The sequence below is a fragment of the Drosophila sechellia genome, chromosome 2L (assembly GCF_004382195.2).
Source record: "Drosophila sechellia strain sech25 chromosome 2L, ASM438219v1, whole genome shotgun sequence".
Classification (NCBI taxonomy): Eukaryota; Metazoa; Arthropoda; class Insecta; order Diptera; family Drosophilidae; genus Drosophila; species Drosophila sechellia.
Genome location: NC_045949.1, coordinates 12,414,087 through 12,426,346, shown reverse-complemented (window position 1 = coordinate 12,426,346; position 12,260 = coordinate 12,414,087). Strand labels below are relative to the sequence as shown.

The window sequence follows — 12,260 nt, the reverse complement described above, 5'->3', positions numbered from 1 at the left end:
AGTAAATGATGAAGTTTTAAATAAATATGTGTTGCCTCAAATTGAAATACATAAATTAAAATCAAACTAGCCTCTAAAAATCCGTATGTTAAAGGATATGCATCTATTTAGATTGATTTTTAGTCAGGTGTCATAGGATAAAAGTCTATCTTTATTCAGGATATTTTGAAGCTTACCTTAAATGCATAGAGAGTATTACTTAATAATATTTATCCAGCTTAAAAAATCTTAATAACGTGTGCTTAGCACATGTGTCCTTTTCACAATCATTTACCTAATTTATTGGCACACTTCCATTAAGATATCTCCATCGAGGACTTGACTCGCTTAAGCGATTTCCAAAGGATACAACTGGGACAACATAAAATACTTCCACTGCCCACATCCAAGTCCCAGAAAACAGCAAACAACACAGGAGCTATACCCATACTACAAGACCAAAATCAACCACCGAGGCGAGGAGCATATGACATAACCATGTGTGAATTGATGGCATGAACCCTTTGCCAACTTCCCCAACTCTATCATTTTTTTAGAGATTCCTGCCCTAAACGAATCAGAGCCCGGCAAACTTTTGGCAGCAGGGGAAAAATCCGGGCCGAGGGATCGGAGTTGGGGGTTGGTAAAAAAAAAGGATTTACACGCTTGCCTCGATATACAAATAAGGGTTCTGTCTGCGCTGCCATATTGACTGTCGCCAGGCCCAAAAAGATGAAGTGATTTCTTATCCAACAAATCCACACTCGACAACCAAAGCAACAAAAAAAGAAAAAAAAGAAAAGGGGTTACTGGTGTGGGTCCTTCGCATCCTTTTGCCGTTGTTGGCCCGCGTTTGCCAGGAAGTTTATTAAAAAATGGTCATGTTTGCCTTTGTCGCGTGGCTGGCAAACGCTTTTGGGGCGGGCCAAGGAAATCAGTTAACTAAATACCTCGTTCAATATTTATTTAGGCGCGGCCTAATGAGATTCGAGTGCGTTTTTATATGGCACATGCTGGAGTAAAGAGCTGGCTAATTGAATAATAAGCTGGGGCTTTTTAAAAACATACAGCTGGTAAATATGTGTGTGTAAATATTAAATTAAATTCCTCTCCAAACACTTTAGAAAAACTAGATTTTTAGAAAATAATTTAGAAATGGTATGAAACTAAAGAGACGATTCTAAGCTATAAATATAAACTGCATACCTCGAGCTGCATCTATGTTTCATCATAGCTCCCATCCAATAATAAAATACAGTGTTTTTTTTTATAAATTATTTTATCGGAATAATTTTATTGAAATTTTTGGATGTTACGATCTAAGTGTGTTCAAGATCAATTTACAATTGGACATCGTACAACAACATCGGTATACATATACATACACATCTAGGTCAATACACAGTACAGTAAATACAACTAGAGGACTGATTTGTGGCATAGTGGATATGGGGGATATGGGGCACAACAGATACACACGTATGGCATTTGGGGAATAGTTAGAACTAGGAACTTCTATATGCATACAGATACAGATACGAATAGGTAGTATAGTGCAGTGGAGCTATATGTACTCATAAATTCGTAATGGATTTTCTGATACGACTGGCTATCACCTAGTTTACTAAATACATCCATGGCATTGTTTGCATTTGATATGGAGAGTGTGGCAAGTGGAATGTTGTGGAAGAATTTGGAGCATAAGCTGACTATGTACAAGATTGGATGGATGGATTCCCACGCTGATCCCGCTTCTTCTATTCCCCCGAACTGATGGAACTGCCGCAGAAGGAACCCGGACCGCCCTCCATTTGCATGTGGGACATGTTCAGAGCCTGCGGTGGATACCCAAAGGCATGACTGCTCAGCGGAGTGCCCGTGGGACTGTCCAGATCCAGCGAGGGATTGATTCGCTTCTCCTTCTGCCGGCGATTGCAGAACCACACCCGGATCACCTCCTTGTCCATGTTCAAGCGCTCGGACAGCTGGCTGATCTCCTCCGACGTGGGCTTGCAGTTCATCAGGAAGGCCTTCTCCAGCGTGGTGCGCACCGTGGTCTCGATGGAGGTGCGCTTCTTGCGCCTGCGTCCCAGGATGCTTTCCGGTGTGCTGTTCAGCGTGCTGGTCATCGTGTTGATGTTGAACACTCCACCGCCCGACTTGGCCACCGTGCTGTCCGCATCCTCCAGCCATTTCTGGAGCAGCGGCTTCAGCTTGCACATGTTCTTGAAGCTCAGATTGAGGGCTTCGAAGCGGGAAATCGTGGTCTGCGAGAAGTCATTGCCATACAGTTTGCCCATGGCCAGACCCACATCGCCCTGGGTGAAGCCCAGCTTGATTCGCCGCTGCTTGAAGGTCTTGGCGAACTGCTCCAACTCCTCCAGATCGGTGGTCTCTTCCGGCGACTGCTCCAGCTTGGCCATGACAGATGCCACAGTTAGTCCACTCGTCGGCTTGGGAGTGCTCTGCTGCAGTTGCGGCTGCTGCTGCATGCTGGGCGTATTTGGAGTCATCACGGCACTACTCAGGCCCAGAGAATTGGCAGTCATCGAGTTTGGTGGAGTTCGCTGCTGGGATTTGCTGTGCCGGGGCACTGGACTCAGGGATGGACTTCTCAGTGGTGATTTGGCCAAGGGGGTGGAGTAACTGGGCAGAGGATCCTCCCTTTGCTGCTGCTTCATCTGCTGCAGGGCCTGAAACTGCGCCAAGGCTTGCAGTGAGTTCTGCAGCAGGAACTGCGTGGCCAGGTTGGGATTGGGAAAGGCCTCCGGCGCCAATTGGCGAACCATTTCGATGTAGCTGTGCAACTGCAGTTGCAGTGCCTGATGCATTTCCTCCGGTGCGAATTCCACCGGCTGTGGTGGATTGGCCACCTTTTCCTCCTCCTGCTCCTCAGCCAATCTCTTCGGTGGCGGTGCCAGATCCAGGACCTCATTTTCCAGCTCAGAGTCTAGTTCCCTGGCCTGGCGCTTGCTGCTCAGATTCTGTGGCATCTCGCAGTTCTCGCCCAGCTCCAGTTCCTCCTCCTCGAAGCTCTTTCCGCAGTCTGTAAGTAGGGAAAAAGGATATTTTTTTATAGTAGATGATTGTGGGTAGTTTGCTTTTCAATTTTCCAACTCAATGAAGTTCAAGTAGCCGGACTGGTCAACGCACGCGTAGCATAATTTGATTTTAACCAAAGGACTCTGCACGTTTTTCAATATTTCTGCAGCTATTTTAAAGGGTATTTCAGGAGTTTTATGAATTTAAAAGGAGGTTTGAAAAGAAAGGAAAAATAAACTGCCTAGCTGGCCATTAAAATTAATTATATTTTTAATTTAACTGAGAGATTTTAAGAAAATAATATGCTGTATCTCACGAATCCTTATTAATTTACAAAGTGTATTCATTCATCGTCTTTCTGTAACCAATTTCTCCTCAGCCTTTTTAAGTCAAATTTTATTCAATCTTCCAATCGAATGCCCATCCTTTCCCAGCTATCCTGTCCAATGTCTGCGTCCTGCGGTTAGCTACGATAGACGTTCAAGCGGAAGGGTTCTCCTTTGTGGCCTCCACTCCCCCATTAACCTTCGGCAAACCCCAACATCCTTGTTGAAAACCCAACCATGCATAATAATTGAAAAATAGCCATACATCAGAGGCCACGGCGAAGTCAAACAGGATGCTTGCTCCTTTGTCTCTGATAAATGCGCAGTAGAGCAGCGAAAGAAGCTCAAATTTCATAATTTCGTGAAGAAAATTATTGATTTTGATGGGAAATATAATAATGAGTATTAAACTTCCGACTGGAGAAATATGATCAAAGATCTTTTGATCGGTTGAAATGAAATAAAAGCTTCTCCTTCATATTTATAGCCCTAAAAAAACCTTTGCGATTTCGATCCTCCATCAAAAATCAACTTTCGAACATTTGTCTGAATTGTAAAAAATGTTAAACCGATTTCGAAATAAATAGAATTGATAGTTTTAAGCGGATTCAACCCCATGTTAAACTCGATTCAGCGGATTAGGAAATATTTCAAAAAAAAAAACATACATATATCTAATGCGGGCGTTTGAACTTTGCAAAATAAATTGCATGTGGGCAGCTGTTTTTATGACTCCCTTTATGTAGAACGGCCAAAGTCGAACACGCCGTAATAAAATTAGCCATTGAAAATGTATTGGAACCAGTCAGAAATAAAAACCATCTAAGGGTTAGGCGTAGTCAAAAATTGTCACCCTTTTCGGAATGATTTTTCAACCCTCCGCTGGCAGTGCAGTTGCAAATTTAAAATTCGTTACAATTGCGAGTTGCACGAGTTGCGGATTAGAACCGAATGCAACTTGCCATTGGATGTGGTGGCTAGAAAAAAGGGTTCCAAGTTGTTTGGCTTCAAAAAAAATGAAAGAAAGGAGTAAAGTCAAGAAGCCTCGGGAGCAAGTTCAAACCAAGGCAAAGAAACACTGTTGTGATCCTTTGTAAGTGGAATGCGCCTGCAGCGAGCGATCCACGAGCATCGAAACTCGATTTTTTTCGAAACCCAATACCAGGTGATGCCGCTTTGTCTGTCCCCGGAGCAGATGTGTTATCCTGCTGATGAGGTCTGCATGGTGAATGCAAGTTCGTCGTCCAGCCACAATGGCAATGTGTGAATGTTTCCACTGACAAATGAAGTGTTGCCTCTATTCGAAAACTCCAAATTCTGGGTACTCCTTTTGCATGCAGTTTTTAGGGGTTGATTTTCCCTATATCACATAAAAGGGAATGTAAAGTGCGTTTCGATTTATCGGAAAGATACAACGAAAAATTTGGAAAGTGCTCTGAAAGATGGGTGATTGAAGGCCAGAGTTTGGCAATCCAATTATCCTTGCATATCTCAAGCTGTTTATCTACAGTAAAACCACATTCATTTCGGAATATTATATTTTTAAATTTTTGTTGCAAGAATTAAAATCTCTGAAAAGATTCGATTTATTTCCTATTTACTCATAACCACTTCCGTTTAACAAAGCTAAACCTTTAGCAGTTTCATTAAGTTTACTAACCCTTCATTAGGAACTCGTCACGCCCATCGCCTCGTTTAAACTTGTTTGCATGCTACAAAAACGCCCTTGAAACGCCCTCTGAAACAAAGTTTTTTAGGAGTACAAAAAAGTAAAGAGCACCCAATCAGAGCTGCTGATTGTAATATCCTTTTCGCGCTTCCTCTTCCGAATTACCCCTCAATTAACTTCACGCAACCAAAATCCTTTCAATTTGAATAACCAGAACGAGGGGAGATCGCTCAACAAGTGATACTTTAAAAAATGAGGTGGCAAGGGTAACCGTTCGCTCAGGGTTACCCCCTCAATTGGCTTCACACCTCGGCGCTATTCAAATGATATGTTAAACAGGGTTGAGCCGGATCAACAGTTTGCCTTTTTTTGTGTGTGCCATGCTAATGTTACGGCACTTGAGTTTTTTAGCGGTTGAGCATCCCTTTATTTGAAAAAAAGGGTTTCCCCTTCCGTTTATTTTGACAACATTTGAATATGCATAATGACACGGGGAGGGGTGTGAGAGGGGCTAGGGGCACCCTTGGCTCGATTGACTCTCCTAATTTGTGTAAACCAATAAAAATGCAAGTTTAATTGTCAACTACTATCGGATGGCATTGGCAACCCTGTTAATGGGCGACGCATTTATTCAAATGGGGTGGATTTCCATGCATGTTTTTGCATAGATTAGTTGCACTTCGTTAGGGGTGGTTGGCCTAGGTTTCGGGGTACTTACATAATTGCTCGGCCCATCCTTTAAATGCGCCAATGCAGAAATTTACATTTTGACAAATTGTTATTTCTGTTTGTTTGCGAACAGAAGAGGGTCGTGTTAGGGTCAACGGGGGAGTTGGAGGTGGAGGTCAAAAGAGCATATAGGGGTCTCACAAGGATGATCTCTGGCTTAAGCTTGTTGCCATGCGGGGGTTGTTTTCTCGGGGGAGTTTTTGGTGGGTGTGTTAGAGCAGATTTTGGGTGGCATTCCATGGAAATGGTTGAAAAGCCGTTAAGGTTTAAATAATTTATACAAAGACACGTAATGAATTCGTGTTTATACCAATTATTTTCAATGTTGGGACCAAACTATTGAAATGTATAATAAATAAATCGTCTCTATCTCTCTAACTTGCTGATAAGCTCATACAAGATGTAGTGTTATTTTTGGGCTACTTAAGGTCTTAAGGTTATAAAGTGTTGCCTCTAGAATCCCTGTACTTTCTTATTGCAAACCCAAAGACTTCTGGCCCATCTTCGGTCACACTTTGGTCACGTGCTGGTTGCCCAACAGCACCTATAAATATTATAGGTGCCCTAACCTAATACCTCATTCCCAATAGCCAGGAACCAGGAACCACGCCAGTCCTTGGCCGCACTTCTGAGTTACTACACTACCTAGGCCAAACCCTGAAATCGAGCCCATTGTGGATGTGGATAGGGGATGCGGAAAGGGGGTGCGTGGCTGATTGCATATTGCAAAAAAAGAGGAAAACTGAAAACTATAAAAATTGTCTGTCGTGTGAGTAATCAATTTAGCCACAAAGTAGCCACGTTCCGCCACGAGTCGGGAGCAGGATAGAAAGGACATGACGTCTGAATGCTGGCCAAGGATTAGCCATATCATATGCACATTTATTTACCTGATAGCGAACGCAGTGGCGAGGGCGGTGTGGGTGAGTTCGACATGTGCCGCATAACTGCAAAGAGAAAAATGAAATATGTTTTTAATTTTTAATAATACTTAACAGCAGAAAACTCAAATGCAAATGACACGTACTCGTCATTCCACACAGATATGAACAGGACGAGCAGTTCTTAAAGAAGAAGTGGGGATGGTGTCCTGGTGTCAGGGTGTTTTCATTTCGTGTCTGGCTCGTAAAATGTCCATTAGGAGTTCGGACATAACACATTCCTTATGGCGTATATAACATGCAAAAATGTTTCGCAGCTCTCAGCTGAGTGCTCGCTGGTGTAAAATTTTTAAGAGTCAATTTCCGAGTGCAAATGGTTGGCATTGTGCTCAAAGTAGTTTTCACGCAATTTTTTATAGTTTAGGAAAGAGGCACTGCCAGTATTGCCACGGAATCTTAAATAGCTACACTAATAGTATTCTACAACTTTGCCTTTTTGATTTAAATGACTAGCTCCCTTTTCATAGACTTGGGACCAAATCCTGACCATCTTTTTTCCATTTCCCACCGTCCTTTCTCATCCTCCCTCAGCTCTTTTTTTGTGCCATTTGGTTTTTTGTTTTGCAAAGTAGATATTAAATTTATAGCTCCCTCGGGGCGTAAGCAAAGTAGTATCCTGGCCCGAGAAGGACAACGGGCAGTGGGAAAAAAGTAACATATTTTTACGACAATATATTGTGTGAGGACGCTCTGACTTGGGGAATCCTTGTGCATAATGTCCAGTGCTGGACAATATAAATATACAGATTACCATTGGCCATTGGGATGGCGTTGTACTTGCGGATGGGTAATGGTTTGGCCCGATGGGATTGGGGTCGGCTTAGTTGGAGGCTGTGGTTGACCTCACACCTCACTTGTTGGCAGGATAACAAGTGGCATTAGTCAAAGGATCTTTGGGATTTTAGCTGTGCACATGATCTGCATGCTGGAATTGCTCGTCCTTTTTATATCCACACACCTACGGCTTAAATGTAATTACAGAAAATTTGCCTTTTGTGGCTAATTTGGTTTCTTTCCTTTGTTCCAGGCAAATGAAAATTACCTACGTCCTAGGCTGCAAAATAGTTTTCTCCCTAAAAAACGTAGGAAATGCCAGGAACATGAAGAAAAAAAACAGCGTTTCCTTTCTCCTTTGTTTTCATGCAAAATACCCTTATGAAAAAAAAGACAACGTCTCGGACACAGGTAAAAAGGACACTGCCAGGATGCAAATGCAAACACAAGAAATGTAAAAACTACGATCACACGCTCGCACAGTGGGACACTCAAGGACAGCAGCTGCCCAAAAAGGACACCGTCAGCAGCAGGACATCGCATCAAATCTGTTGCAAAACGCCATGAAATCGTTCATCTGATAGGGAAATTGTGTGTGCCTCTTCTTTATAGTATTCCATCTGATCTGGACCTGGGATAATGTGTGGGCGTGTAATGATAATCGGCGACCTTTGTGTGTTCTGAACTGGTTTCGTCCTTAGTCCCTTTCTGACCCAATTTATTGCTCGAGAAAGTGAAAAGTTTTTGTAACATGTACGGGGTACTATAAATCAGGTTACGACTTGGTTTTCATTCGGTAAGTTGTTTGTGTTGACTTCTTGGCTATGTTTTATTTTGAAGAGTTAATAAAACTTTAAACTGAGTTCGATCAATAAATAAATCCGAATTTCTTTTAAATTTAAATATTTAAATCTGTTTTTTAAAAACTCAAATTGTTTGCCTAATCAAATATTGAAATCACATTCACAAAGCCCAAATCCATTTGCATTTGACAACTCTAGCCACACTTCTTGAAAAGCTTCCATGGCTGGTTGTAAGATGGCAACCCTGAAAAACTCACATGTGTGTGCCGCTGTTGCTGCATTTTCCTGATGGCAAACTTTTGTTGGCGTGCTTTCCACATTCGCCGATTGTTGTGCTTGTGTATTTGTGTTGTTGGTTGCATCCCAGAGACGCTGTTGTTGTTGTTGCTGTAGCACCATCATTTTAGCAGTTTTATATTTAAATAATGTTTTTCAAATTTAAATATTCAGTTGGTCACTTAAACATTCACACCGAAGACAGTCTACGATTTCCTATTTTCCCGATCTGTTCTGTTCGATTTTAATGGTTGTCACGAGCAAGGAAACCGGACCGTCTAGCTTCAACTTCTTCGGTCGAATGCAACTTAGAAACTGAATTGAGGAATCGTATTTTGCTGCATTCTCTGCTATGTGCATGCCACCTCTCGCTCGCACTCGCTGCCCTCTCTCTCTCACTCTCTCCGCTGGTTGCCAGTGTGCGTGTGTGTGTGTGATTTGCTTTATGATTTGCAGCCGTAGTTTTCCTCACTTCCTCTCCGCTCTCTCGCTCATTTTCATTTTCCCCAGCTATCAACCCCTGCACCGTTAGCCGAGTTTCAGTGTGTGCGTGTGTTGTGGAACGTATCCTTTGTCGCCGTGCATTCTGATCAGAATATCCTGGGACTCCATTGTGTTCGCCCTCTCCTGCAGTCTCACATTTTCCTGCATTTCCACATTTTCCTGCATTAGCATAGGCCACAAGTTGACTTCTCCTGCGAAATGGGTGTGGCCTATGTATTATGCATTCTCCGACCTTCTGCGCAGCATGCAGCATTTCTTTGCATACCTCGACTTGCCCCCAGTTGCAAGTAAATCATAATTAAGTGGGGGGGTTTTATGTGCTCCTGGGAAGGTGTCGTCTGGCTTCTATATACCATTGGGGGTTATAGTTATATATAGTTCAAATTGATTGGGTAGTTTTTTGGACAAATCTCGTGAGCTGAGTTCGGTAGGATTCGTTTTTATAGAAGTAAAGTTGGTAAGTTCTGACTTTGCATTGTATTTACTTAAACCATATTAAGGTATAATATTAATTGAAGTATTTTTAGACATACAAAAATCAATGGTTTTCTGTCTACTTATTGAATACGTTGGGAGGTATAGTATATACTTTATAGATAAGTTAAACAAGTTGATAGAGGTTGAATCAGCATAGGTTTTAAAGTAAAATGTGGACTATATAAATATTTTTATACTTTAATCTTTTAAAGATCAATGACTTTTTATTTACTTTTTGTGTAAGTGGAAAATGCCAGCTAAAATTCCCAGCATTTCACCACCTTTTATTGTTATTCTATGAATCTCAATCCAGCATTTTCCGAATCCTGCAATACTGCAGTCCTGCCATCTAGTCCACCCATCAAGTTGAGCATTTGGTGTGATTATATAAACACAAAGCTCATTCATATAAACATCACCGCAGCCATTGAACCAAGCTCGAGTAATTACAACAAGTGTTGTTGTTGCTCTCTCACTTTCTCCCCTTCTTCTTTGTCCACCTCCCACTCGCTTCGCTTTTCCTGTTTTTTTTTGTGAAGGAAAAGCGGGAGAAAAGGACCTTTGCAGCCCTGACGACAGCGCATACACTCTATGATTATGACTGTGACTGCACTTGCCTTTGCTTTCTTTCTTTCTCTTTTTCCGAAAGTTTGTGGGAGTTGCAGGAGAAAATTCTTTCTTGAGGGAAATTCATTCCCGCTTCCCTACCCCTGACTTGGGCCCATTTCCCGTTTCCTCTGAAGCATTTTAATTAAAACTGCAAAATTAATGTTTCTGCCTTCAGGACTCTATTTCCTCTTCTCCGAGGACTAAAACAATTAAAGAATGTCGAAAACACCCATAAAAGTCAACGAAATATAAACGAGCATTTATGAATGTAAACCTGCTTAATGTTTTATTATATTATTTAATTATATAATTTACTTAAAATTCATAATTCATAATTAAATGTTTTATGTATTGTTATATTATAGAGCTCCTTTAAAATGCCAAGTAAATTTATGTACGTTTAATATGAGTTATTATTATTGTAGTATTTAACTACAACTATACACTTCACATTAAAGTGCCAAAATGATTTAAGCAACAGAGGAAAAGCCGGGAAAATCAATACCAATCGTTCAATTCTCCCCCAAACTAATTTCAATAGTTATCCTTTTTGGTCCTGGCATTGCTACTGCTGCTGCTGATTAAACTTGTCACAGGGAGACAAAAGATAAACAGTTCCTCACTTTGGATAGTTTTCCCTGTGCGTTATTTTGCCTAGCTCTTGGGCGGTGTCTAGGCAATTTGATTATTTGCCAGGAGCAGACGGCACAGACAGCCAGGACATCACTGGACCCAACAGACAGGACCAAGGAAAGGGGGACCAACACCCAAATACGCACACATGTGCATAGCAACATGGAGGTTTTTGGGCATTGAAATTAATCAAGAAAATAAACGCTTCGCAGCATCGCCGGGAAATCGAAAGGAAAAGGGAGTTTTCCTCACACACTTTGCATGACGAAAACAGACGGGACAAGGACAAGGACATCGCCAGGATCGCCGGCGGGTGGGGGGCAAAGTAGAAAGTGGTTGTGGGGGGGGGGGGGGGGGGGGGAGCAGCACTAACCCGGAACCAAACAATGTCGGGTGGTTGTGAAAACTACGACATTTCCCTGTCGCTTCTTGTTGTTGCAACGCATTAAAATGACATACCAATTTGCGTTAAGCAAATAAGACGAGACTAGCATTCCGTCCTCAAGTTGATTGTACATTTTGGGAAAGGGAAATTATTTGGTTGGGGCAGCATTTCCAGTTGGGGTTCACAGCTTTCGTCCTTTTGTGTGGTTTCTGCATGGGGTTTATGGGCATTAGTTGGCGTTTTAGTGAAAGAACTAAAGCGTAGTTTAGTTTATGCAAATTTATGTGCGAAATATTTATATTAGCACCGTTTTTCAATCTTAAAGGAACCCAAAACCTAAACAATATTTCTTGAAATATTCCAAAAGTAACGGTTTTCTTGAAAAACATGTAATTTCCTTCTTCCAAAATGGGTTAAAAGCAGGCACATAAATCAATAGTTCTGTGCCCAAAAAAATTGTGAGAAAATTTTGCGAAAATTCCGTTAGATATCCCGTACTTAATCAGAGTCCTGGCACCCAAAAAAAGTAAAAAAGGAACCGCAATTCTGCCGTGCCTTTTTCTCACCCTCCCTCCGAAGACACAAAAATCGCACAAAAAATCACCCAAAAAATTGGCCTTTGTTCAATTTGAATTTTTTTCAGTTTCGTGCTATTTTTACCTTAAAAAATTACGCATTATTGGGGTACATTCACCCTTAGGTAGCCGTGGCCAAGGGGTTGCAACCCCTCGTGAGTTTACCTTAGAGCTAAGCCGTGGAAGATCTCGGGTAATCTTTGACGGTGATCCTCAATTTTTACCCTTGAGCCTCTGCTCTGCAGTTTTCTTCGGTTTTCTGTCTCAAAAAAAAAAAAAAAAAACCGGCAGGAAAAACGGCGCGCAATTTTCTTCGACATTGTGCGGCGAAAAAATGCGAAGAAAATTCATTATTTTCTGTTGAAATATCAGACTTTTGGTCTTCGGCGAAGGGTTGCAGCGCCGATTGTCAGCGATTTTCTGTGGCAGATTGCCGCTGGGCAAGTCGAAATCAATAAACGTTAATAAATAATCCACGAGGGGCAGAAGATGCGGCGCTACAAATGCGGAAGTAAAAGGACATTTAGAGGATGCTTTG

General features: G+C 41.8%; 1 protein-coding gene across 2 annotated transcripts in view; it reads right to left on the bottom strand.

The window, feature by feature from the left end:
• Positions 1 to 1,261: 1,261 nt before the first annotated feature.
• The window catches only part of LOC6617758 (POU domain protein 2), a 28,506-nt gene continuing 17,507 nt past the window's right edge, over positions 1,262 to 12,260 (bottom strand). The window contains exons 1-3 of one of the 2 annotated variants that reach the window (XM_032726073.1): positions 8,521 to 8,861; positions 6,636 to 6,692; positions 1,262 to 3,025 (exon numbers count right to left, since the gene is read on the bottom strand). In XM_032726073.1, coding sequence (XP_032581964.1) covers positions 1,737 to 3,025; positions 6,636 to 6,692; positions 8,521 to 8,665 — 1,491 coding nt within the window. In that variant the 5' untranslated portion in view covers positions 8,666 to 8,861 and the 3' untranslated portion in view covers positions 1,262 to 1,736. Of the gene's footprint in view, positions 3,026 to 6,635; positions 6,693 to 8,520; positions 8,862 to 12,260 lie in introns of those variants that run through there. The other variant, XM_002042034.2, reaches the window with a different exon arrangement.